The sequence below is a fragment of the Schistocerca gregaria genome, chromosome 2 (genome assembly GCF_023897955.1).
Source record: "Schistocerca gregaria isolate iqSchGreg1 chromosome 2, iqSchGreg1.2, whole genome shotgun sequence".
Taxonomy (NCBI): domain Eukaryota; kingdom Metazoa; phylum Arthropoda; class Insecta; order Orthoptera; family Acrididae; genus Schistocerca; species Schistocerca gregaria.
The window spans coordinates 224017544-224044869 of NC_064921.1; the positions used below are offsets into that span (position 1 = coordinate 224017544).

General features: G+C 42.3%; 1 protein-coding gene across 6 annotated transcripts in view; it reads left to right on the forward strand.

The window, feature by feature from the left end:
• Window positions 1–335: 335 nt before the first annotated feature.
• LOC126336731 (glutathione S-transferase D5-like) overlaps window positions 336–27326 on the forward strand; it is a 30790-nt gene continuing 3799 nt past the window's right edge. Inside the window, exons 1-5 of one of the 6 annotated variants that reach the window (XM_050000718.1) lie at window positions 336–383; window positions 15661–15846; window positions 17069–17127; window positions 19029–19167; window positions 24676–24837. In XM_050000718.1, the coding sequence (XP_049856675.1) occupies window positions 345–383; window positions 15661–15846; window positions 17069–17127; window positions 19029–19167; window positions 24676–24837 (585 nt within the window). In that variant the 5' untranslated portion in view covers window positions 336–344. Of the gene's footprint in view, window positions 384–441; window positions 487–598; window positions 838–2716; window positions 2770–15657; window positions 15847–17068; window positions 17128–19028; window positions 19168–24675; window positions 24838–27326 lie in introns of those variants that run through there. The other 5 variants (XM_050000719.1, XM_050000722.1, XM_050000724.1 and 2 more) reach the window with 5 other exon arrangements.

The window sequence follows — 27326 nt, forward strand, 5'->3', positions numbered from 1 at the left end:
TAGTTTCTAAGGTGGTGGTCCCTTCTGACGCTAAACGCTGGTGAGAGAATGAAATTTCGAGACAGGTATAGCTCGTTTATATGCATCTTTTAAAAGCAAAAGCAAAAGCCACAATGCAGCACACCATCGTTGAGTCCATCCCGTCCTTAGAGATTAAAATATAACCTACCTCACACATAAAATAGATTCTAACTAACCTAACCTCCTCGATCCCGTCAAAAACTGACGAATGCGATCCGACGCATAGCGACCAAGCTGTCGGCCAATGTTATCTATGAACCTTTGCGACGGCTTCTGAAGAGCGTCGTCGGTGACACAGCAAACGCAGCCCTAAGCAGACACTGATGAGTGCTGCCACCAAGCAACTAACTGTGCGGTGTAAAGTAATATGCATATTTGTCAATCATAGTGTTTAAATAGATGCCTGTGTATTATTTTATGTGCTTCATTACAGGGATTATGTTAACAGAACTATTAAAAAGCTATGTAATTATTTATGTATATGATCTTAGCTTTAGTATTAAGACAGAATCATTAGGTGCATCGCCACGGATCCGTTTAAGTGGTAAAGTCACTGTCGTTTTTTTCATATCTGGAGGAGGTTGTAGAAGAAGCCTCTGCACTTTGTGCAGTCTTTTGTCTTTTGTGTGAGGAACACGTACAGTATTTCCGCAGTGTATTTAAGCAGCGATAATCCGATGCAGAAGCAGTGTCGATAATTAACTGCCAGTTCTAAGCTATTGTGTGCTGGGTAACCTTATGCACTATGCTACATCAAGATACCTTATACTGGCTAAGAAGTGCTTCTGAATAACGGCATTGCTTTAAGCCACAAATGTAAGCCACTAATTCATCGTCTTGTAGAATTTCACGCGAGCGGCTTGCAGATAGCTCACCACGAGTGCAAGCATTTCTTTTTTTTTATTTGTGCGATCTGTGTAGTGTGGAAATCGTACTAGAAAGACTTAGAGTTCCGTAAAAGCCATGATCTAACTGCTGTGTAAAAGTTAAGTAATACATGTGTAACTATTGTTTAAAGCGAAAGCTTTCTCTTTGACTGTTTATTTACGTAGTTACTAGGAGTGTCTTTTTTCCTGACAAACGTAAATTACAAACCTTATGACTTTCAGTGATTACAGTTGGAATATTATTTCGTAATGTGTATCATTCTAATTACGTACAGAACACAACCATAAATTGTTACCAGCTGAATTCTTTAAAAACTAAACCCGCGGAGTAGCCACTCGTTCGTAGGCGCCTTGTCACGGTTTGCGCTGCTCTTCCCGTCGGAGGTTCGAGTCCTCCTTCGGGCATGGGTGTGTGTGTTTTCCTTAGCGTAAGTTAGTTTAAGTTAGATTAATTAGTGTGTAAGCTTATGGACCAATGACTTCAGCAGTTTGATCCCATAAGATCTTACCACAATTTACAACAAAAAAAATTAAAACGAAAATACGTTGCATATGTTGGACACCAGGAGAAGACGATGAAAGGTATTGTGACTTTATATTATTGTCAGTACCAAATACTGGCTTGGGTTTCAGCCTACACAATTTCAGGAGCGATAGTACATGTGACATACGTAATTTTTTTGTTCACATAATGTATAGGATAAAGTGGTATTTTACCTCGAATGTATAATGTTTGAGAAAGTATGTTATTGAGAAAGTGCAACGTCTGCTTTAATATTCAGAAGTGCCGTAAATACAACTAGTTCTTTACTTGAAAGAAATACGATTTTAATATTTACAAATACACAGCAACAAAGCAACTACTACAGCAGCTTAGCACCCTCGATAGTTATCATGTTGGGATGTTTTGCTACATATTTTTGTAGATAATGACAGAAGCTGAAGTAGCGATTAAAATTTGTGCTACGGCTCGTGTTTTGCTTACTGAGGCGCATGTGCTAGCCATTATACAACCTTAGCAGTATAACTAACACAGCTACTCGTACTAGCCTCGTTCAATGCCCCCTCTAACACAAATTTCGCCTTCAGCCTATTTTCCCCTTCTTAAATCGTCAGTATTGCCGACCCTCTCCCGTACTGGAATAGCCACACCAGCTTTGGACGTAATGAGGATATCCTGCCTGTACCTCAGGCATAGGTGATCTATTGATCCGATGGAATCAAATTTTTCCTGAGAGATATGATTCTCAGTCTCATCTTCAATAATGACAGAAGTTACAGTTGAGATTCTTGGTCAAGAAAAATTTAATTTTTGTAGAGAGTTTATGTTCCTGAAAGTAACATTTTGAGGGGGTATAGCGCAAAAATTCCCTCTAGACAATCTTATGTCTATGTGTTGTCCACGTTCGTCCATAAAGTTCCGCAACCCTCACCTCAAAGTTGCAGCCGTGTACTGTGTTCCGTTATACTCTGAATTTTCTTTATACAACTACAATTATTTTATATATTTAAAATTCCTTTTGTATGGTAGTGTGCATGCTCTGTACACTAGAGAACGATCAGCAGTGGAGTTGCTGAGTACCTACTACATGCGCTTGCCCTCCGAAATTAAGAGAGTCCGGTTGCCGATATCGGTCATTTGCAGCAATTAGGTATTTCTTATTAGGATAGATCCGGCTGGAACATCCCAGTGTCCTTATCTCATCAGATTACTTGACTGCTACGCAAGGATGACCCAGCGTTTAATGATGACACTGCATTCCCTGTGGTATAAAATGTATGATGGCGCTGAAGTTGCTTGTACGTTAGTGGGACGCGGGAGAAGCAGAATACAGCATAGTCTTCGTCCTGGTCTAACTGGGTATGTACAACACGCACAAAATATTATATTTGTTCAGCAACTATGTTCGAGTACTGTGCTAAATGCTCCAACTGTCATATGACGTGTGAAATGTCTTACATTGCCTTTTTCCTATTCTACATCGACGTCTACATTCATACTCCGCAAGCCACCCAGCGGTGTGTGGCGGAGGGCACTTTACGTGCCACTGACATTACCTCCCTTTCCTATTCCAGTCGCGTATGGTTCGCGGGAAGAACGAGTGCCGGAAAGCCTCCGTGCGCCCTCAAATCTCTCTAATTTTACATTCGTGATCTCCTCGGAAGGTGTAAGTAGGGGGAAGAAATATATTCGATACCTCATCCACTCGAAACCTGGACAGCAAGCTACACCGCGATGCAGAGCGCCTCTCTTGCAGAGTCTGCCACTTGAGTTTGCTAAACATCTCCGTAACGCTATCACGCTTACCAAATAACCGTGTGACGAAACGCGCCGCTCTTCTTCAGATCTTCTCTATCTCCTGGTACGGATCCCACACTGATGAGCAATACTCAAGTACGTATGGGTCGAACGAGTGTTTTGTAAGCCACCTCCTTTGTTGATGGACTACATTTTCTAAGGACTCTCCCAATGAATTTCAACCTGGTACCCGCCTTACCGACAATTAATTTTATATGATCATTCCACTTCAAATCGTTCCGCACGCATACTCCCAGATATTTTACAGATTTAACTGCTACCAGTGTTTGTTCCGCTATCATACAATCATACAATAAAGGATCCTTCTTTCTATGTATTCGCAATACATTACATTTGTCTGTGTTAAGGGTCAGTTGCCACTCCCTGCACCAAGTGCCTATCCGCTGCAGATGTTCCTGCATTTCGCTGCAATTTTCTAATGCTGCAACTTCTCTCTATACTACAGCATCATCCGCGAAAAGCCGCATGGAACTTCTGACACTATCTAGTATGTCATTTATATATTTTGTATTATTTTGGTATGTTTCTTAGATTTTTGGGAAATAATTGTCTTACATAGCACTACTGTTTTCTTTATACTTTGTCCAGTATTTTCTTCATATTGGTTACATGTTATTTGCAATTTCTACTACTAATTTCAATAAATGACTACTCCAGTGCTATTATTTTCTGCTTATTACGTTCAGTATTTTCTAATATCCTTTGAGGACTGTAGTTCCTCTATTTCTTTCGTTCCAGAAGTTTGAAGACTATCCCACCAAATAAGTTGGTTCAGATACTTGCGTTGGGAGGACTTCGATTCTCTTCTTCGTTTGGAGATTCAGATTTAGGTTACGGGTCGTCTTCCTAAATCGCTAAAGGTTAGCAACTGGATTGTACTTTTAACAAGGACGTGGCCCACTCACTTTTGCCATCTATGTGAAATCCCATCTACGTTCCGTCTCAAATTACCTCCTCGTCGGATGGGCGCTATGCTTTAATCTTCCTTCTTGTCATTTCTCACTGGATTAAAAAATATTGTGGAAAACCATGCAAGAATCGGAATATTCCATATGGTTAAGTGAAAATTATCCTCTTACGCTGCTTTCCGTAGTTTCAGCCGTTCACTTCGTATCCTAATTGTACTTTACGGCGTCGTTTCCCACATTATGACATACTGGACAGTAATTTGCTTACAATGTGAGTAGGTCAGTTCTCGCTACAAATGGCTGCCTCTATAGCTAAACGTTTCTGGCTGCCAGGGGGACGTGGTTTCAATGCGCGAAGCAGTAGTCAATGATTATCGTTGCCGAACAATTGAAATAGGATATACTCACTTTCACGAAGAGGCCACTTGAATAAGAGATGCAGCTCCGGCTTCAACGCCTGGAAGACCCTGGTTCCTCATTAAATACCATCCTATTTCGCCATAGGCAAAGTCGGATGACTTTCCGTGTTCCTTGGGATCGCTGGGATGTGCAAGGTACATCTAATACTGGCCACAATGTCGCAATAATCACATTAACGCCTAGGACACTTCGCACTAGAAAGAGAAATCAAGAAAAGTTGTGCCATAAAGTGAAAACTAAACAAAGAAACTACGCTTAACCTCACCGGATATCCGTCGTAGCATGTGCTCATGCACAGCTGTAACACACACACACACACACACACACACACACACACACACACACACAGACAAAGCTCCTCGTAAGTCATTTCTTACTGATACTCTTCCTGTTGCTTCGTTTACATGCAACACGATAACAGTTATTGGTCAATGGAACCAAGCTTTTTATCCTTAAGTGCACAAAAAATCACTTCAGTCAGAGTAACGAACAGTTTTAAAGGGGTTTACTAAATGGCAACCGAAGCACTGTTCAAGAACGATTGAGCGTTCAGATACGAGGGAATATAAATGGTGGAAGAAGAAATTTGGCAGCCCGAGCAACATTTTCAGAAGCAGTATTGGTCTGTTTACTCGACTATCCAAGAAGGGTATTCAGAAATCAATTTACGAAAACCAGATTTACGAACTCCCTGTAAATGTAGTGAATGCAACGTTCAGGGAACAAGGATGTAGCACGACTCCTTATCGTTGTCCTATCAGATGTTACCTCGAGATAGCACAGCCACGTATCGCTGTCAGAGACCTACCGCTTGTCACCAGAGTCCAGATACACTTACTCTTACTACGTTAACATAAGCACCACATTTCCTTTACAGCCGATAAGGATCTACCGGTCGCCTATCATTGGAATAGTAGTTATAGAGCGAAGCTTATATCGTTCAGATTTTCAGATCCATTACTATCATACATTGCGTGATCTGTGAGACATGTACCACAAAGTGAGGTTGATACTATGTAATGCAGTTGTATACAATGTGTTAGTTCAATAGAACCGTGGGCTAAAGGAATTTAGGCTGGCATCGTTGGATGCTGCTTATATTCAGTTAAACCTCTCAATATTTAAAAGAGGGATTCATGATTACACTGTCGACAAAATTAGTTCTCCATAACTACTCGAGATCTCACTCAAAGTAACACTTTGTATGTAGGCCATCCGCGGTCGAAATATTCCATACTGAATAAGAAGGACGACCGCGACTGTTAAAAGTCTTTATTCAAAGATACAACTGGTTTTGCTAAATATATTTGATCATCAATTGCTTACCTATATACAAATCTAGAAGAATAGTTATTAGAATTTTGGCAACGGCAGTTAATGAAAAAAAAAAAAGATTACTTTTGTGTCTACTCACAGTCAATTCATAGAAGGGACATGTTTAAAACCCGGAAAAAGCACATTCTCCAACATTCTTATAAGGTATTTACAGTTTCTAACTTGCAGATATCGTTTGCCACGTCAATCCATAGAAGGGACATGTTTAAAACCCGGAAAAAGTACATTCTCCAACATTCTTATAAGGTATTTACAGTTTCTAACTTGCAGATATCGTTTGCCACATAGATATTTCCCTCTTCTGCAAGATTCGGTAGTGTGATCTCCTTTGTCGTCTCTACTGCAGCCCACAAACGCGTTTACACTTAACAGTAGCAGAAGTCTATGCTCAGCGAACTAATAACTGTATCTTTCGAGATGTGACAGCAACAATGCTTATTCTAATATTTTTAATATAGTGTTCTGTCGCAGTTGTCTTTGCACGCTAAAAATGTAAAGGGGTTGTTAGCAGCCCATGAAGTCGACAGGTCGCTCTGTGGTTATAATAAGTCTGAAAATGTTAAGAATATGAGCGAAACCGCTTATCATTGTAAGGCTAAGCTGTAATAAAAGCAGTAGAACAGCAATTCGGATTATCTCCACATCATCTCAAACAAACAAACACCGTCCGAACAGGCCTTCAAGATCCAACGGTACCCACCGACCGCCAAGTCTTCCCCAGACATTAGGTGTCACCGGATGCGGATACGGAGGGGCTTGTGGAAAGCACACCGCTCTCCCGGCCGTTGTCAGTTTTCGTGACAGGTGCCGCTACTTTTCAATCAAGTAGCTCCTCAATTCGGCTCAGAAGGGCTGAGCGCAGCCCAATTGCCAACTGCACTTGGCGGACTCGGACGGAGACCCATCCAAGTGCTAGTCAAGCCCGACAGTACCTAACTTCCGTGACCTGAGGGGAACCAGTGTTACCACTGCGGCTAGGCTGTTGGCGACATCGCCTCAAGTTTTCGTACACTGTCTTCTTTATTGGTTGGTTGGTTGGTTGGGGAAGGAGACCAAACAGCGTGGTCATCGGTCTCATCGGATTAGGGAAGGATGGGGAAGGAAGTCGGCCGTGCCCATTCCGAGGAACCATCCCGGAATTTGCCTGGGGGGATTTAGGGAAATCACGGAAACCCTAAATCAGGATGGCCGGACGCGGGATTGAACCGTCGTCCTCCCGAATGCGAGTTCCTTATTGGGACGATATACCTTAGGAGATCAATCTTCAATACTTGCAAAGAAGCACGTGGTGAAATAAGACATGTCATTATTTATGTGAGTATTACCACAAAGAACGCCAGTAAAGGTGAGGTTGAGATATGGTGACACATCTCAGATTTAAACTTCTTGGGTTTTGTTTTTCAAGAAAATATCTCAGTATCAGTACTGTATCAGTGTAAGCTGGCCTCAGTTCGGCGCATTTGCAGGTATGTTTTACGAAAGTTCACTACTTGCGTGATCTGTTGACTACCTTTCAAAAGCACTCCCTTCTGTTAACAAAAATTACTTCAGTCCCTTTTGGTTGACATCCGCAACACTTTTGCAGCACAGCAGTACGTCGACGATATTCTACATCCCGTTTTGTTGCCACCCTGGGCCTGCATTTCAGCAAGACAATGCCCGCCCACACACAGCGAGAGTTTCTACTTCTTGTCTTCGTTCTTGCCACATTATACTTTTGCTAGCAAGTTTGCTGGATCTCTCCCCAACTGAGAACGTTTGGAGCATTATGTGTAGGATCCTCCAACCAGTTCGTGATTTTGACGATTTAACGCGCCTGTTGGACAGTATGTGGTACTACATCCCTCAGGAGGTCACCAGACAACTCTATTAGTCATTACCAGGCGGAATAACTGTTAGCATAGGAGCAGGAGGTGGACCAACGCTTTACTGACTTGCTCAATTTCTCAAGCTCTTTCTCCTGAATAATATTTTTTTTTCTCAGCTCGTACGCTGTGCGAAGTGTTATTCGTTATTAAGAACATTTAAAGTTTCATAAAAAACAAATGTCCGCAGCTCATGGTCTCGCGGTCGCGTTCTCGCTTCCCGAGATCAGGGTTCCGGGTTCGATTCCCGGCGGGGTCAGGGATTTTCAGTTGCCTCGAGATGCCTGAGTGTTTGTGTTGTTCTCATCATTTTATCATCATCATCATGATGATGAAAGTGGCCAGACTGGACTGAGCAAAGGTGCGGAATTTGTACGGGTGGTGATAATCGCGCAGTTGGGGGCCCCACAAACCAAGCATCATCATCATCATCATCATAAAAAACAAAGGACGAGATAGTTCCGAATCCCATCCCCATCCTTATGCAATTTGAACTTCTGTACCGTCTCTAGCGGCCTCGTTGTTACAGTACAAACCCCAACATTCCTTCACTCGTTTTATAATCTGTCTAACCATCTACCAGACTGACATCATTAGAAGCTGGCAAACTACAACGTTGTCAGTCATTAATGTTGTTGCCCTATTACCTGTCCCGAACTGTCTCTTGAAACCCTCAGCTTGGGGGAAATGAGTTTATCCTGACAGACTCTTCTTTCATTTGAATGACTTTGTTGGTGACTCAGATACGATCCTTACAGTTAATCGTTAGACTCTTTGAGTAATTTTGTGATGCCGCAATTTTCAGCAGTGACAAATTATTATCGCCACGCTATATTTAGGCTAAACAGAGAGTAACAAACCTTTGAGGCTACTAATGGTATTCCTATATTAAGTAATTGGCTCTGAGCACTATGAGACTTAACATCTGAGTAATCAGTCCCCTAGAGCTTAGAACTACTTAAACCTAACTGACCTAAGGGCATCACACACATCCCTGCCCGAAGCAAGATTCGAACCTGCGACCGTAGCGGTCGTGCTGTTCCAGACTGAAGCGCCTAGAACCGCTCGGCTACAGCGACCGTCTATTAAGTAATAACCAGGACTATAGAGGAAACAAGGTCCAATCGGTAGCGAAATGGAAACCACTGTGAAAATCAAAAGTATTTAATTCGTGACAATCAACTACACGATCCAGCTACTTCCCTGTATATTCCGACGTAGACATATTAGCAGCGTTGTACCAGATTTCCAATACCCCGTCATAAAAGGCAGCCGACTATGCTTTCCGTCAAATCTCTACGCTGATCTGCTACTCGTTGTCTGTGTGCCAAAATGTTGTCTCTATAGCCAACAGTTAATATGAGCAGATCTGAAACTCAGGGGGGAGCTAATTACGGGTTGTACTGTCGGTGATCAAACACTTCCCATTGAAAACGCCGCAGGAGACTCTTCATTGTCCCTGAAGAGTGCAGCCGAGAATTGTCATGAAGAAAGAAACACATGACTTTTATGTGAGCTTTATGACATCAGGCGAAATCTCTCGCCAGCCCTCATGCTTGGCGGTAGACACTATTTTCTATACATCTTTCCGCGCTCATTGTGCTCTCAGAACTGAAAAGAGCGACGTGACGCGACCGAAGGGCATACTATAGACACTGCCCAACACACTTGTGCAGAGCTTCATCAGATTTTCACTGTGGTTTCCATTTCGTACCCGATCGGATCTTACTTTACGAATAGCCCTCGCAATTTTGAGTGAAATTTGATTGGCTGTTTCATGTTTGGCCCGAGGTCGAACGAGAGGTACAAAGTCGACAGTAATGATTTCCCGGTATAGATACATTGTGCATAATATGTGACGGTGATAATGGCAGTTAATTCATAAGTTAGTAATTTTTACCATGGTGCCGTTTATCGCTGTAAGGGAGCCTTTCGTGCTACGTATGAAAGATCTCTTGTGCATGAATACACCGGAGAGACACCAGAAAAGCAGTTCTATCCGTGTGAAGAAGTGAGAAACAACCTTGAGTAACAGGAAGCCCGCCCAAAATTGTGTGAATGAACACCGTTAGGCTTTCGAAACCCAGGGTTTTAAGTGAGACCTACAGCAAGAGCGCTTTCTCAGTGGGACCAGAGTTCTCGTGCCGTCTACACGTTTTCCTGTGGCTGGTACAGTCATCAGTTATCAGCCTACACACATCCTGGTCCTACCTTTTAACCGATGTGTTAAGACAGACCAGCCGGAGTGGCCGAGCGGTTCTAGGCGCTTCAGTCTGGAACCGCGCGACAGCTATGGCCGTAGGTTCGAATCCTGCCTCGGGCATGGATGTGTGTGGTGTCCTTAGCTTAGTTAGGTTGATATAGTTCTAAGTTCTAGGAGACCGATGACCTCAGAAGTTAAGTCCCATAGTGCTCAGAGCCATTTTTTGCTAACACAGTTTAACTGAGAAACAGTTAATGGTCTCTCGCTGGTTGCGACAATCAGACCATCTAGAAATACAATGGCAACTGACAATCACGATCACTTACGGACAACCGACGGCCCCATGTCAGCACTAATGTAGTCTGACACATTCTGCTGTTATGTGCCGTCAGTAGACAGTATCTTTCTTGCTCGACCTCAGTCACATTTTTTAAAAATGGCTCTGAGCACTATGGGACTTAAAATGTGTGGTCATCAGTCCCCTAGAACTTAGAACTACTTAAACCTAACTAACCTAAGGACATCACACACATCCATGCCCGAGGCAGGATTCGAACCTGCGACCGTAGCAGTCGCGCGGTTCTGGACTGAGCGCCTAGAACCGCTAGACCACAGCGGCCGGCACATTTTTTATTTCTTCCTATTGTATGTGCGTGCTTTTCTTGTTTATTCGAGTACTGTCACCAGTACAGTATAACTGTGTTGTATCCAGGCACGTTTTCCAACTATTTCAGGGCCTTTTTAGCTTGCTCAGTCGTATGAGCTCAATTAGTAATGTACTTGTGGATCTTTTACTTTCTACTTAATTGTGGCTGTAGTCAACTTTTATTCAAGTAGTGTTTGACGTCTGAGAAACAGAGTTGAACGGCTAAGAAACATAGTTGTGAGAGTCAAAATAGCTACTTCTTCAGTAATAAAGATTTTGTGTTTGACACTGTAGAAAAACCAGTGAAGCGAGGAAAGGAACTTCACAGAAAGTTTTTGATATTCTACATACTATATTAACCTTTTAAACTAAAAAAGAACATTTTATTGTGATCTTTGTAATGTGTATGTACTTTCCTTCATGGAAATACAGAATTGCATCACTGGGCATGTAAAAAAATGACTTACTTCAAACTGGGGTTGGATAATAAAAAAAGAGATTATTTTCCAAAAGATATTTACGTTTAATAACACATTTATAACAATATAGTCGTAAGATTGACATACATTTTAAGCTCATATTTGCTCCTCGCTCTCTTCAGAGATTGCGTCAGGAAATAGGCCGACGTCTTGTGGATTCTGATTGCTTCTTATGTTTCTAAAAAAAAGCACAGTTCACTGGGGGGATGTATACTATATGATCAAAAGTATCCGGACACCCCCATAACATAGTTTTCATATCAGGTGCATTGTGCTGCCACCTACTGCCATGTACTCCATATCAGCGACCTCAGTAATCATTAGACATCGTGAGAGAGCAGAATGGAGAGCTCCGCGGAACTCACGGACTTCGAATGTGGTCGGGCGATTGGGTGTCACATGTGTCATACATCTGTACGCGAGATTTCCATACTTTTAAACATCTCTATGTCCACTGTTTGCGATGTGTAAGTGAAGTGGGAAAGTGAAGGGACACGTACAGCACAAAGGGTACAGGCCAACCTATTCGGTTGACAGACAGAGACTGCCCACAGTTGAAGAGGGTCGTTATGTGTAATAGACAGACCTCTATCCAGATCATCACTCAGAAATCCCGAACTGCATCAGGATCCACTGCACGTACTATGACAGTTAGGCGGGTGTTGAGAAAACTTGGATTTCATAGTCGAGCGGCTGCTCATAAGCCACACATCACGCCTCTCTCGGTGTAAGAAGAGTAAACATTGGACGATTGAGCAGTGGAAAAACGTTGTGTGGAATGACGAATCACGGTACACAGTGTGGCGATCCGATGACAGCAGGGTGTGGGTATGGCGAATGCCCGGTGAACGTCATTTGAAGCCGTGCTTAAAACCTAATAAATCGGCGGTGGCCGGGTACTGTATTGTCACTAGGCACTCTATGGTCTACGATAACGTCAAAATTTTAGCCTCGACTTCATCCTTCTGGGACTCAGTAGTGAAGGAAGCAACTGAAATTCGCTTGGCGACGAATTTAATTAATAGAGATAGCGGTTTCAGCTTGGACAAATCTTGTATTCCGGCAATTTCTGCAATAAAGTCACAAAGACGTCACGACGGTGCAGCTCGCAGTGACACGTCAATATCGCCGTGTGGATCGACTGCGCAACCATACATCTATTTCCATGCATATGCCATACGTCTTTGCCGCCGATTAACGTCTGTGGCGGCTTGTGTATCTGTGACCGCAGGCGCAGTGGTGCGGTCCACGGGTTTAAAAGGACGGAGCAAGTGCTGGAGCGTCAGTCACCTCGGCTCACTTTGAAGATGGCTGGACGGTATTCAGCCGAAATATTAGCTGAAGGAGTCAAATTTATGCTGTTGCACGCCCGAAATTTTATGGATCATTTCACTATCATCCGCAAGGCATTTGACGTTTTGTTGGGTGCTCCAAGGAGGTGCTGCTACCTAGCGGCTGAAGGTCTACGTTTGTCTTACTCCACTGTACGCCGTAACAGACTGGTTATATTAGACGCTGGACAGCTGGATATCTGAACACTGCAAAACACTGTTTGTCAGTCATCCAGTTGTGCTACCAATTTCCATCCTTAATCCGTCATCACGCTTGATTTGCTCTACTGCAGCTGTGATGACAAGGTCGCATTACGCCTGTAGCAGGAGATCAGTTCGATACTTAAGCCAAAGTCAGAGCAGTAGTCAAGGTAGTGGGTGCTCCTTGCCAACCCAATCAGCTGGGAAAACTGTTTCACCTTCGCATACTTTCTTTCTTCCTCTTCTTCGTTTGTTTTGGCCATCTGTGGACCACGTTAATTCGCGTCAGCTTCGTTTCTTGTGAACTTTCTCCTTGTCCAGTATTTTATTTATTCTCATACTTTGCAACCTTTTTCGCTTTTCTGATCATGATGATTTTGTTCTGGGTCTAGTTCTGTCTTCGAAACGCATGAAAACTTTTTTTTTTAATTTAAAAATCACCCTGCTGTGCATTTCTGGTTCCCGCATTCCCATTTCTTCCAGATACTTTCGCACCACCGTATTTTGTTTCTCTTGATGATCAGAACCTCTATTATTTAATGTGTTCCTCTGGTCCATTCTAATGATGTGTCTGAAGAACACGCTCCTTTTTTTGCTGATGATTGATATTTTCTCTAGCGTGGTTACATTGTTCTTGATAAGTTCGTTTTCTAAACTGACCACCTTCTGTTATTCGAGGTCCAAATATCCACCTGAGAATCTTTCGCTCCACAAATTCTAGTCTCTTAAGGACTCCTGTTCTTATTAGGTTAGGATTTTCTGCTGCAGAAAAAGCTTCAGGACGGATCACTGCCAGGAAATTTCTCAGTTTCGCATTGATCGGAATAGTCTTCCTATTGTAGATGTTCATAGTTTGTATGATAAATTCAATTTGTTTATTCGTCCTTCTATGGCTTCCTTTTCTGTCAGTCCAAGTTTTATCCGTTCTCCCAGGTATTTAAATCTCTCCACCTCCTGAAATTTCCTTTCTTCTATTGTCATCCACAGAGAAAATGACACAATCTGGCAAAACCTTTTCAAACCACATTACTTTGCCTGCATTTCCTCTGCTACTAAACTCTGTTAGGGAAGTTTTTTTCTTTAAATTCCTAAGGAAGGCGAAGAGTTCCAAAGAACTAAACATGGCACATACTGCGTGGCTAATACTTTCCAATACGACAACGTTCTTCTTTCCCAATGATTTCTGGGGATTTCAAACCAGCGAATCCCAAAATACACTCCTGGAAATTGAAACAAGAACACCGTGAATTCATTGTCCCAGGAAGGGGAAACTTTATTGACACATTCCTGGGGTCAGATACATCACATGATCACACTGACAGAACCACAGGCACATAGACACAGCCAACAGAGCATGCACAATGTCGGCACTAGTACAGTGTATATCCACCTTTCGCAGCAATGCAGGCTGCTATTCTCCCATGGAGACGATCGTAGAGATGCTGGATGTAGTCCTGTGGAACGGCTTGCCATGCCATTTCCACCTGGCGCCTCAGTTGGACCAGCGTTCGTGCTGGATGTGCAGACCGCGTGAGACGACGCTTCATCCAGTCCCAAACATGCTCAATGGGGGACAGATCCGGAGATCTTGCTGGTCAGGGTAGTTGACTTACACCTTCTAGAGCACGTTGGGTGGCACTGGATACATGCGGACGTGCATTGTCCTGTTGGAACAGCAAGTTCCCTTGCCGGTCTACGAATGGTAGAACGGTGGGTTCGATGACGGTTTGGATGTACCGTGCACTATTCAGTGTCCCCTCGACGATCACCAGAGGTGTACGGCCAGTGTAGGAGATCGCTCCCCACACCATGATGCCGGGTGTTGGCCCTGTGTGCCTCGGTCGTGTGCAGTCCTGATTGTGGCGCTCACCTGCACGGCACCAAACACGCATACGACCATCATTGGCACCAAGGCAGAAGAGACTCTCATCGCTGAAGACGACACGTCTCCATTCGTCCCTCCATTCACGCCTGTCGCGACACCACTGGAGGCGGGCTGCACGATGTTGGGGCGTGAGCGGAAAACGGCCTAAAGGTGTGCGGGACCGTAGCCCAGCTTCATGGAGACGGTTGCGAATGGTTCTCGCCGATACCCCAGGAGCAACAGTGTCCCTAATTTGCTGGGAAGTGGTGGTGCGGTCCCCTATGGCACTGCGTAGGATCCTACGGTCTTGGCGTGCATCCGTGCGTCGCTGCGGTCCGGTCCCAGGTCGACGGGCACGTGCACCTTCCGCCGACCACTGGCGACAACATCGATGTACTGTGGAGACCTCACGCCCCACGTGTTGAGCAATTCGGCGGTACGTCCACCCGGCTTCCCGCATGCCCACTATACGCCCTCGCTCAAAGTCCATCAACTGCACATACGGTTCACGTCCACGCTATCGCAGCATGCTACCAGTGTTAAAAACTGCGATGGAGCTCCGTATGCCACGCCGTACTGGCTGACACTGACGGCGGCGGTGCACAAATGCTGCGCAGCTAGCGCCATTCGACGGCCAACACCGCGGTTCCTGGTGTGTCCGCTGTGCCGTGCGTGTGATCATTGCTTGTACAGCCCTCTCGCAGTGTCCGGAGCAAGTATGGTGGGTCTGACACACCGGTGTCAATGTGTTCTTTTTTCCATTTCCAGGAGTGTATAATCCGTTTGACTTTATGATTTGTAAGACCTACAAACACTCTGCGGTGAAGTCGACCGTTGACTCTGGCAATACTTCGATCTAATAAATGATAATAATACTCGTAATTTCAGTTTTCTGGTAGCAGGAGAAAAAAGCAACCGGACATTAGGACAGTAGGTTCAAGAGTTCACAACCACTGGAGAGAAACTTGTAATAAAATTTTCGTGACGAATTATTCCTTTTAAACATTGACAAGACCGATCTAAATAATAAAGTGCCGGCAAACCATTCACTTTTATTTCAGTCACTGAAAAATGTATATATCTCAAACAATGTAAAAGTGTCACGCAAGACCCCTTGTAAAATGCCTGACTGACAGACATACACATGAATGAATGAATGAATGAAATTCTTTTTCAGCAGCAGAGCAACATCACCTCTCCCTCTGATCTTCAGGACATCAGAATGGCCCCGCCTACGCTCTACAGCAACGCTCTGAGCACTCCCAGTCGCTTCGTCCGCCTTATAGCCAATATTATTGGAGTGGAGCTGAAAATAGTGAATATAAAAGAAATTACTAAAGAAATGCGAACACCGGAAATGCTCGAGGTAAAGTTTCTTACCTATTTCAGTGATATTACATGTACTCTGTCTGTCCAAAAAGTTTTGAGACTGGATTATCAAAAAATATAAAAAGGTTAAGATGATGGTTTTAATGATTCAAGTGTTCTACATAGTCTTCCCCACACTTCATTAAACGAACAGAACGTTATACAACCATGTCCTTATTCAGGATATTGTTCAGCTTGCGCTTTACATTCGCATCTTACTTTTATCTTCTTCAAAAGTTCTGGAGGGAGCCTTGAAAATTTTATTTAGAGACGTGTAGTTATTACTTTATTGCAAAACAAGTACATAGATACACTTTTGGCCTGCCGTTCACTACTTAACACTGCCTGCTAACAACAGATTGGTCGAAGCTGTTGTGTCCCACTTCTTGGACTCTGAGGTGGCCAGTAACAATACAGCTAATTATAGGATTCAGAATATAAATACTATTGATTTCAAAATAGACTTATCTTTGCTCGTCAGGGTCGGCTCTAGCTATGAAGCTGTACGTGGACTTGCGGATTAGAACACACTAAAAGAGTCACGATTACTGAGTGGCGACTTGATACAAGTTCAGAGTGGCCGTACTGTGGCTGCACTACAGACACTAGAAAATTCGTAGACACTTGTTGACGCAGTTCTAATAGCGTTGGCGCAATACACAGAAGACTGTAGTGTATTCACTCCCTGACCATTGACATGGGCTGCGGCATGGTGAGCATGCAGCACAACGACGTCACTTCGATACGAACTTCCTGAAAGTTGGCAGGATCCAACCTCGAACATAACTGTCTTTCGGGTCTCTCCTGTTGCTAGTTCAGGGCAGAGGCGAGGCGGCAGGGACTTATAACTACGGGAGGCACGGCTTCTTCCTAGCATCTCATTGGCGCCTCGTGATACTGCTCTGCTGTGCTGTGCAGTATCTCTGTTATGGTCGATATTTCTTGCGCCGCTGTCGATACTCGACGACACTGCAGAAGGCACATCTGTTGTTAGTTCAGGCTCCCATCGTAATTTCTTCATTGACGTCGCTTATTCGCCCAGAATAAATTCAGTCCCGTAACTTTTTGGGCGGAAGGTAGCATACTGAAAAATTAACTTCGCTGTCTCTTTCCATTGTGCACTAGTTATTACTGGATTGCAATATAGGTATTTCTCAGAGCAGTGTCATTTGATAGTATTTACTTTTCCTCCTATTGTTCATCTTTTGCATCTGTTTCAGAAATTCCCGCAGCACAAAATCCCAGCGCTGGAAGACAATGGTTTATTCATTTCTGAAAGGTGAGCTTGAATCAACATTTGTGAGAAAATTAGAGCACGTTCATAATTTTCTGTTTTATGATTAGTCTCGTAAAATGGAGAAAAGAACTGTCAAATATTTCTTCTCTGTATGGAACCTCTGACTAGCTCGGCACTGGATGAGGCAGTAAAAAGTTAAGGAAAAATAGTGTGTATATGTTTCCAAAAATGTAGATTCTCCTAGTGCTTTATGCGGGGGAAACGAAATGCCCTATCTGGATAATGTAAAACCAGGTTGTGTATAAGGTACATTATCTCAGAAAATACGCAACAAATTTTTTTGAAATTTTAGGCATAATAAATACACTGTGTAAATGTGAAGTTGTAGGAATTTAATATTATCACTCATAAAGAAAGAGATAAATGTTTTTCTCTGAGACTGATTTTTCTTTTAAACTTCAGTCCTATTTGCCTGATATAATGCTAAAAACATCTCTGTTAATATTAAAAAAAGCTTCAGCACGCGATGCAAAATGTGTGTTCGAATATATCCTGAAAATTTCAGCTTTCTTTATTGAGTAGAAAGAGAAAAAATGTACCTTTTGTATCGAAAAAATAAACCTACAGAAAACGAAGTCAAAAGTTGAGACATTAAGACATCCTGCCTTGGCACCTTTTTTTAGTTGATCATGCATACCTATCGTACATTTTTACCTTGTTTTCTGCATTTTTCAGTCTCTCGCTATCCAAATCTCTAATTGTCTCAGCAGTGCAACACCTTACAACTAATCCTAGAGATTGCAGCATTTCACATTTACTGATGTCGCTCCGATTGAAACTAGCAAAGGCATCATACAACCCACAGTGTAAATTGGGTAAGACCACAAACACTTTTGGGTAAGCGAATCAAAAAGACATTTTTCACAGATTCGTTTGTATTTTGTGGTCTCCCATACAAACACTTTCGAAGTAGATCAGTGTTTGCCAAGTCTCTGAATACTTGTTTTACTGGCTCCGTAATTGGAAAGGCAGACTATTTCAGTTATTATATTTTTCACCAGTTACTAAACCCTTATTATATTTGCACTAGCTTTGCACAGCTGCCAGGCACAATCCGTCTTGAGATTCATCAGTGTTTGACAGCGTAACAAAATACACTGCCCATACAGCTTTCTTCATTGGTTCTACACAATGAGTATTTTGGCCTAATTGCTAAACCATGATAATCTTGGAATTCTTTATAGCCGGCATTGTCAGGCCATCATTGACACCAATTGGTTTCCCATCACTAAGACAAGTTTTCCCTAGCGACGACTTCAGTTCATGAAGACGAGCCCCCATTCTCTTCTACACATGCCCCACACACTGAAGTTTTCTTTTATTTCTAGCCAGTCCCCATATGGATTGGATGCCACAACTTAATTGTAAGCTTTACTGTTTCCATCACCTAAGTAACTGATGTAACGTACATCATAATATGGCTGAGTGCGTTCAAAGCGTATCTTTACTCTTGCCACTTATATGGCGCCACTTGTACCAATAAAATTTCCTGTGCAAATGCCTACATGAAGTTGATTTTGTCTCTCTGGACACCAAAAAATTTGGGCATTATAGAAACATCAGTCATTTTGTCACACTTATGGCTGTGAGGACACCGTTTTTTGAAACGTACATTTAGTATTCGTATGTTTGCTTCTAAATATAGTGTGCCATATATTGATATCCATGGCATGCATTACGCATCATTAAGAAATGACTAATGTAATATGGTGGCTTAAACCATTTTAATCCTTATACGCGAAGGTGGTCCAAGACTGAAACCTGTCGATATTTGGGTTTAAAATAAAAGCAGCTGATTGATAAAATATGCATTTTATTCATCCCTTTTTTTAATTTTTATTCTTCCCTTCGTTAAACATTGACCTCTGATATTTTTATTACAGTCGTGCTATTGCCATGTACCTCGTCTCGAAGTATGGAAAGGATGACTCTCTCTACCCGAAAGACCTCAACAAGCGTGTCCTAGTTGATCAGAGGCTATTTTTCGATGTGGACCTATACTCCAAAATTACGCAAGTTTTCGTAAGTAGTATTTGCTTAAATTGTTACTAGAGTAACTACTTAGGTTACTGTGTAATGTTCCTCGGGATGTACACTACTTTTAATTTTTATCTGCCACTGCATACTTCGTCTCTTTTCACAGCACATCTAACAACATTACTACGGAATGATCCTACGACCCAGTACATTCATCATATAATCTCATTAGTGATTCTCAGCTGAACTTTTTTCACAGTTCTCGTTTTGAATTGCTACCATACATACAACTCCAACGTAGACATAATTAAGCGATAGACAAAGAATGATTTTAACTATGCAGACGAACTGGGGAAAACCATAGCTGATGGGATAACTAACAAATGAGATCTATTGAATATATGTCCCTACGTGCTAATACCCGCGCAAGGGTCATTCCACTTACATCAACCCGAACACCACACTGTAGGGCTAGGTCACCTCACGTCACTGATGCTATGATGCTGTTATGTAGAGCTTCTTTCTGCTTTATGTGCTCACTGATAGTTGTCCTGTCCACGATGCCCCACAGGTGAGGATTGATGACGCCCCATCCATATTCCGTACTCTCACAAGTGATTGTGTTGCAGGGTACGAATGAATGTAGCAATCCATGGGTTTCCGAGCTTACCTTGATTGGACGTGGGTTGTTCCTTGTTCTCCGGAAACAACTCCTGCAATTTATTCCTATTGTTCAAAATTACACTTTGGAATTCAAACGCTTCTGACAATTGCATCAGCAAAAGTCTTGTGGAATTTTCAGTAACTCTCTATTCCATAAAAGAAGCAATACAGTAGAACCTAGCTAATCGGATCTCAGATGGCCCGACTTCTCGCTTGCTCTGACCATCCCATTTCTGGTGTTGTTGACATACACAAGCCACTGCTACAGTTAGGTCTGGAATCGTCGATGACCCACCATAGTTCAGTGGCCAGTTGGTCGTTGCTAGGTGCGTTACCTCAGTCAGTTTTAATATGAAATAACTTGTTTCTGACTCGATCGTAAGTGTTAATGTGCACGCGTTTGTCTTGAAATTTAGTGACAGTGTTCTTCTTACACATTAAAGCGTGCAATAATAAATCATGCCACCATCTAAAACTTAAGCATGTCACTCTGTCTTTACAATTGGACGTTGAACCCAGTCATATAAGTGGGAGGGTCAGTACAGCTGACGTTGACTGGACAACAGAAGCAGAATTAAATGATGACCAACTCATTGACGCTGTAACTCAACAACCGATGAGAACGAGAAATATGATGACAACGAAGGAAATGAACCTACAGCTCGAGTATAAGGGGCGTTCAAAACGATTTCTCTGCCTCGTGATGACTGGGTGTTGTGTGATGTCCTTAGGTTATTTAGGTTTAAGTAGTTCTAAGTTCTAGGGGACTGATGACCACAGTGCTCAGAGCCATTTTCTTTTCGTTTAAAACGAAACGAGCCGAGCCGGAGGTGCAATTACAGACGAGGTGAATCGTTTGCCCCCTCAGAACCTTTTTAACGGCACCAAAAATGACTTAATCACAGGGAAAGAGGTCCGGACTGTATGGAGCGTGGCCGAGAACCTCCAATTTGAATTTCTGCAGGAGTGCCGCGACTGTGTTGGCCGTATGACGCTTTTAATTGTCTTGGAGCAGAATTGCCCCACGGGTGAGATTACCTGGTGGTCTTGATTTGATCGCTTGGCGAAGGGTGGTCAAGGTTTTCGAGTAACGCTGGGCATTCACTGTTGTCCCGTGCTGCAGGAAATGAATCAGAAGGGGGCCATCTTGGCTAAAGAAGAACGTCAGCTCTATTCACATCAGACGACGACGTCCAGCTGTACGTGCGGAACTGGTTGACATAGCAGCCCCGAGAAATTTCCGCCTTATGTCACAGTGGGACAAGTGTCTCAACAGCCAAGGTCAATACCTCTATCATACAGGTACTGGTTTCTGTGATTATGCCTCCGGCTAGTTTCTTTTTGAACGGCCCTTGTATCACACACAAATGCTAAAAAAAATCGTTCAAATGGCTCTGAGCACTATGGGACTCAACTGCTGTGGTCATTAGTCCCCTAGAACTAAGAACTACTTAAACCTAACTAACCTAAGGACATCACACACATCCACGCCCGAGGCAGGATTCGAACCTGCGACCGTAGCAGTCGTACGGTTCCAGACTGCGCGCCTAGAACCGCGAGACCACCGCGGCCGGCAAATGCTAAAAATACATTTGATGTTGTCCTTTAACACATCAAACAAAGTTCTATGTCCAGCCCAACAGACATTTCGTGGATTAGGAAATAGCGGAACATCGCGGCAAAATCAAGGTTGTCGTCTGCTAAACAAAAGAACATTACAGACTGTTTTCGTCTTCCTTAAGAAGAGAACATTTTTTACTGTGCGATTTCTCATGTTTTAAGCAGTTAGGTGCCAATCAGTTGCGTGTCCATGCGGCACTATAATAAGGTATGTACAGATGTTAAACTTCACTCACAGCAACAATATCTTACTGTACGATACATACGTAGTTTGCAGTAAAGGCACCAGTGTAAATTACACTTTCGTGTAAGATTTTTTAGTGTGTGAAAGTTTTCTTTTCGTTTTGCTACTGTTTTAACATGGAACAGTATTTCAGACAATACTTCCAGTTGAAAACTGAAGTCGCACTCTATTATATTGTGATGTTATGGGTTTATTAAAAGTGTTCCTCTGATAAACCGATATTTTTTGGGTATCAGCCATGCACCCGGTCCCATAGGCAACCGATAAGCGAAGTTCTACTGTACTGTCAATAATTGACAGTAGAATTATTGCAATAGAACTCGAATTATTCTGGTTGCTTCTACTCATTCACTTTTACTTGGGCATAAAACCCTATGTTGCAGCTAATTTCTTCCGTTCATAACAAACGTAGAGGGACCGTGTAACGAAGACGGAGTATTTCTCCCCACACTTTCCCCCTCCCTCATCTCAAAAAGTCAATTGTATGTTTATTTTCAGTACTTGTATTTGGGAGAAGGTATATATCGCCCTTAGTAGGACTTAGTTTCAAACATTATTATAAAAAGAAAAGCCAGTAGCCGAAAATATAATCACCAGCGTTGTTCTCTGATACTATAGTGTCAACAATTAAAACGGTAGGCAAATGAGAAGAAACTCATCAACATCAGGGTTTTCACTATCACTATAGAAAGAAGTGCCTTTTCGTTACAATTGTTAATTAACGACCCACTTCGTTCTCGATTTTATTTAAAGTTCTTTATGATGTTAAGAGGTATTAGTTCTCAGATTTCACAGATTTCATGGTAAGTACTCGCAATAACGGCCAAATACATATTCATTGTTTATAAAAGAAACCGTGTCTGCTAACTACTAAAGAAAATATTTGAAGCTGATAACTGAATATGGACAGTACGATACTCCGTGAAAAATCGTTCCTGTCCATAGATCCATATGGGGGCAATTGAAATTTGCTCTATGTTTAAGTGATATTTTTCACTGCGCAAGAGTTTAACTGACCAAATTTCTCAACAGCGCTTATGAATGGCATACAGCTGTGCAGTTTATTCTTAGATTAGTAAAATCCAGTTGCATAAAAAGCTATTCATCATTTACTCTTGAGAAATTGTAGTACTGATTGCCAAAGGACTAAAAATGGATTTAGGTTTTGTGACAGTAAAGTCACTCAACCTTGTTGATAAGGTAATCTGAATCCACCCAGCGTTCGCTCCCATACAACAAAGTTGGTCGAAAGATTGAACGGTGCACAGATAACATAGTCTTGGTACTGACTTCCTTCTTGCAGAAGAGAGTAGATCGTAGCGGAGCGCTCACTGCATTAGCTTTGTTACAGCTCGCTTCCAGTTCTTTCACTATGTTGCCATCCTGTGAGAATATGCATCCTAAGTACTTGAAACCGTCCACCTGTTCTAACTTTGTTCCTCCTATTTGGCACTCAATCCGTTTATATTTCTTTCCCACTGACATTACTTTCGTTTTGGAGATGCTAATCTTCATACCATAGTCCTTACATTTATGATCTAGCTCTGAAATATTACTTTGCAAACTTTCACTCGAATCTGCCATCACAACTAAGTCATCTGCATATGCAAGACTGCTTATTTTGTGTTCACATATCTTAATCTCACCCAGCCAGTCTATTGTTTTCAACATAGGATCCATAAATAATAAGAACAACAGTGGAAACAGGTTGCAGCCTTGTGTTACCCCTGAAACCACTCTGAACCATGAACTCAATTTACCGTCAACTCTAACTGCTGCCTGACTATCCATGTAAAGACCTTTAATTGCTTGCAAAAGTTTGCCTCCTGTTCCATAATCTCGTAGAACAGACAATAACTTCCTCCTAGGAACACGGTCATATGCCTTTTCTAGATCTATAAAGCATAGATACAATTCCCTGTTCCACTCATAACACTTCTCCATTATTTACCGAAAGCTAAAGATCTGGTCCTGACAACCTCTAAGAGGCCTAAACCCACTCTGATTTTCATCCAATTGGTCCTCAACTAATATTCGCACTTCCTTTCAACAATACCTGAAACGATTTTACCCACAACGCTGATTAAAGAGATAACTCTGTAGTTGTTACAATCTTTTCTGTTTATATGTTTAAAGATTGGTGTGATTACTGCTTTTGTCCAGTCTGATGGAACCTGTCCAGACTCCCAGGCCAATTCAATTATCCTGTGTAGCCATTTAAGACCTGACATTCCACTGTATTTGATGAGTTCTGGCTTAATTTCATCCACCCCAGCTGCTTTATTGCACTGCAATCTATTGACCATTTTCTCCACTTCCTCAAATGTGATCCTATTTCCATCATCATTCCTATCCCATTCTACCTCGAAATCTGAGACATTACTGATCGTATTTTCACCTACATTGAGCAACTCTTCAAAATATTCCCTCCATCTGCCCAAGACATCCACAGGATTCACCAGCAGTTTTCCTGACCTGTCCAAAATACGTGTCATTTCCTTCTTACCTCCCTTTCGAAGACTGCTAATTACACTCCAGAATGGTTTTCCAGCAGCTTGACCCATAGTCTCCAACCTGTTTCCAAAGTCTTCCCAAGATTTCTTCTTCGATGCTGCAATTATCTGTTTGGCTTTGTTTCTTTCTTAAACATAACTTTCTCTGTCTACCTGAGTTCTAGTATGTAGCCATTTTTTATACGCTTTCTTTTTCCTTTTACAGGCTGCCTTGACTGTGTCATTCCAACAAGCTGTTTGCTTCATCCTACTTTTACACACTCCAGATCTTTCGCGAATGGAACGCTCTACGTGAAGTGTTTTAGCTCTATTTAACACCCAACTTTTGTGACACTAGCGTTAATGAAGTAGTGTCTTACCATTCTAAGAGCATAGACTTAAAAAAATGCTCCTATACTCAAAATCTTTTTCTAGAGTTAATGTTCACTTGTTCAATATCTTGTTCTACATGTTTTATCGTGTACTTTCTGAGTAGCATCTGAGATTTCAGAGCTGTGATTTTTCTGCTTACAGGTGCCAAAGTTTCATGGAAAGCAGATAGAACCTAATGACATTGACAAACCAAAGGAAGGTTTGGAGACCCTGGACCGAATGCTTGACGGCAAACAGTGGCTGGCGGGGGACAATGTTACCATTGTCGATTACAGTATTGCTAACTGCCTATTATCGCTAGAGGTAATGCAAGCACCACCGCACGCGATCACTCGATGTTGTGATTCGCGCTTTTCCAAAACAGTTAATAATCGAGGAATTATGGCTAGTATTCGTCATCCATAAATATAGTTGTAGGAGCTGGAAGGTAGCAAAAGAAGTACGGCATTCAAGACGAGATCATAAAGTTGTGCGGATTTGTACGGGGGACTGTCGAGCCTCGTACTGTAAAAAAACGACGTATGACTATTGCTGGGGTGTGTGGAATAATTTTAGGGTGACAGGCCTCTTTGCGAGTGATGTCATTGCCGTTGCTGCTAGGTGTGGAAGCAAATATAGAATAGAGGTAACAAAGCATAACTATTGCCACTCAATGGAACATAGGATAGCAGTTTTACAATCACTTTGAAAAATAACTCCGCACCACCAGATCTGAGAGGGGTAACAAAGCATAACTATTGCCACTCAATGTAACATAGTATAGCAGTTTTACAATCACTTTGAAAAATAATTCCGCACCACCAGATCTGAGAGAATGTGGCTCTACTCTGCAGCACTTTGGAAGCCGGACCATTTTTCAGCCATTCTTTGCATTCCCTCCATTAAGGAGACTTAATCTCTTTCCTAGCACCCAGCCGTAGAACAGGGATAATTGTTTTCCTCCGGACTAGATATGTCCGTAAACGAAAACTTCAAGGAATCGAGAACACTATTGTCGAGAACCAAAAGGTATCGAATACACATGCAGGACCCGAGAACTTCATCAAGTACAGCCGATCACCTCTTGTTTTATAGTAGTTAAAAAAGGATGTGTACTTACCAGATACTATGCTGCTTTATCTGAAGTGCTACAAACAAGAGTGAAATCGTATATTATAATGAGTGTTCAGAGAAAGAAAAAACAGAATTTCTTTGCGTCAGTGCTGCTATAATCTGTTTCCGTTGTTTTCTATATGTTTTGCAGTTAAAACTACTGCCAAACTCAATGAGTTTTTCACATTGAAAAATGTGTATTTGCATTGCTATTACGCTGACTTCACCATGAAAATTCGCAAGTGCACTGTTAGTACATTGCAGCTAATTTTCTTTAATCACTCTCACGCAACCAATATAGTACCTGCTGCATTTCTAGAGAAACTGATAATAATGTTCGAGCCATTTGTATGATCTGGTTCCAGTCTTATATTCCCTTATGATTGTATGTGTATAAAAAGATGAATTATTTCTCCGAACATAATGGGCTGAAAAAAAGTCTCGTTTTTTAGTTCCTGACAGATGATCCGAAAGAGTTCTGTTTGTTTCCAAGTATTTACAGAATACTCTTTCCTGCTAAACATGGAGACAGATGTTATCTGTCATGTTGTCACTCGGTCTAGTTGCCCCGAAATTGTGGATCTGACAATAATATAGGTTGTTTTCCACACATGCAACCCTTTTCCTTATAGTAATTTAGTTCAGACTGATAATTAGTTTGGTTAATAGGCCTCAAAAACGGCAAAACACACACACACACACACACACACACACACACACACACACACACACACACACATATATATATATATATATATATATATATCTATCCAACATTCATTTGAATCTGCTTATCATTACGAGCTTGCGCTTCCCTTGGTATGCACAAGTTCCGTCACAATGTGTTTACACAAACAAACAAACAAACAAACAAACAACACATCGAATGAAAATCTGGTGGTGGTTGATATTATTATTCTGATCTGCAGAGAGAGTGTACTCAGCACTGGCGCGAATTAAATTCCATACCCCAAGCAGGATTTGAACCTGCGACCTCGGCTAGGCTAATCGTTGACGTTACCCTGAAACCACAAACGCTAAAGGCTCACCGCACAGTAGAGACCATCAGTTATTGCAGTATTCCCCCTCGTTTTCGTAAGCGAGACTGACTAGCGAAAATGCTTCCTCGCAGACTACTATGTTCCGAGAATCGGTCTCGATAACGAGGCGACCCGACACACTCGCCTGGCCGCTTGCACTAACGCCTCGGCCCCATGGGGTGGTTCTCAATACGACGTTGTATTGTGTACGGCTTTCTGACTTACAAGTATACTAGTAAGGAACACGCATGTGTGACATGTCGTAGTTGTTATGCTGGTATGTATGGATTCGTTCGGGAAAACTTAAGACACATTTCTACCGAACTAGTCAGAATTGAGACATTTGGACGAATCGAAACTACATAGTTATAAATGTAAAACTGCCAAAGTTTTCGTGTACCAGCGCTATTTGCCAGTTCATCAATTGCAGCACTCAGATTACTCAGAAACTGTCATGTACGAGGCCTATGCCGAAAGTTTTTAGCAGCCCGTAAACCATAAGGCGGAGGACAATGGGGTTGTTCTCATTTTTAATAGCGATCTTTTTCGACCTTGGGACGTGCGCGCGTAGCCCCTGGCTAGCGGTGATTCCCCACAGCGCAGTAAGAAAGCACAGGCAGTGCTCAGTCAGAGACAGTTCAGGATGGAGCTGTCGCGCTG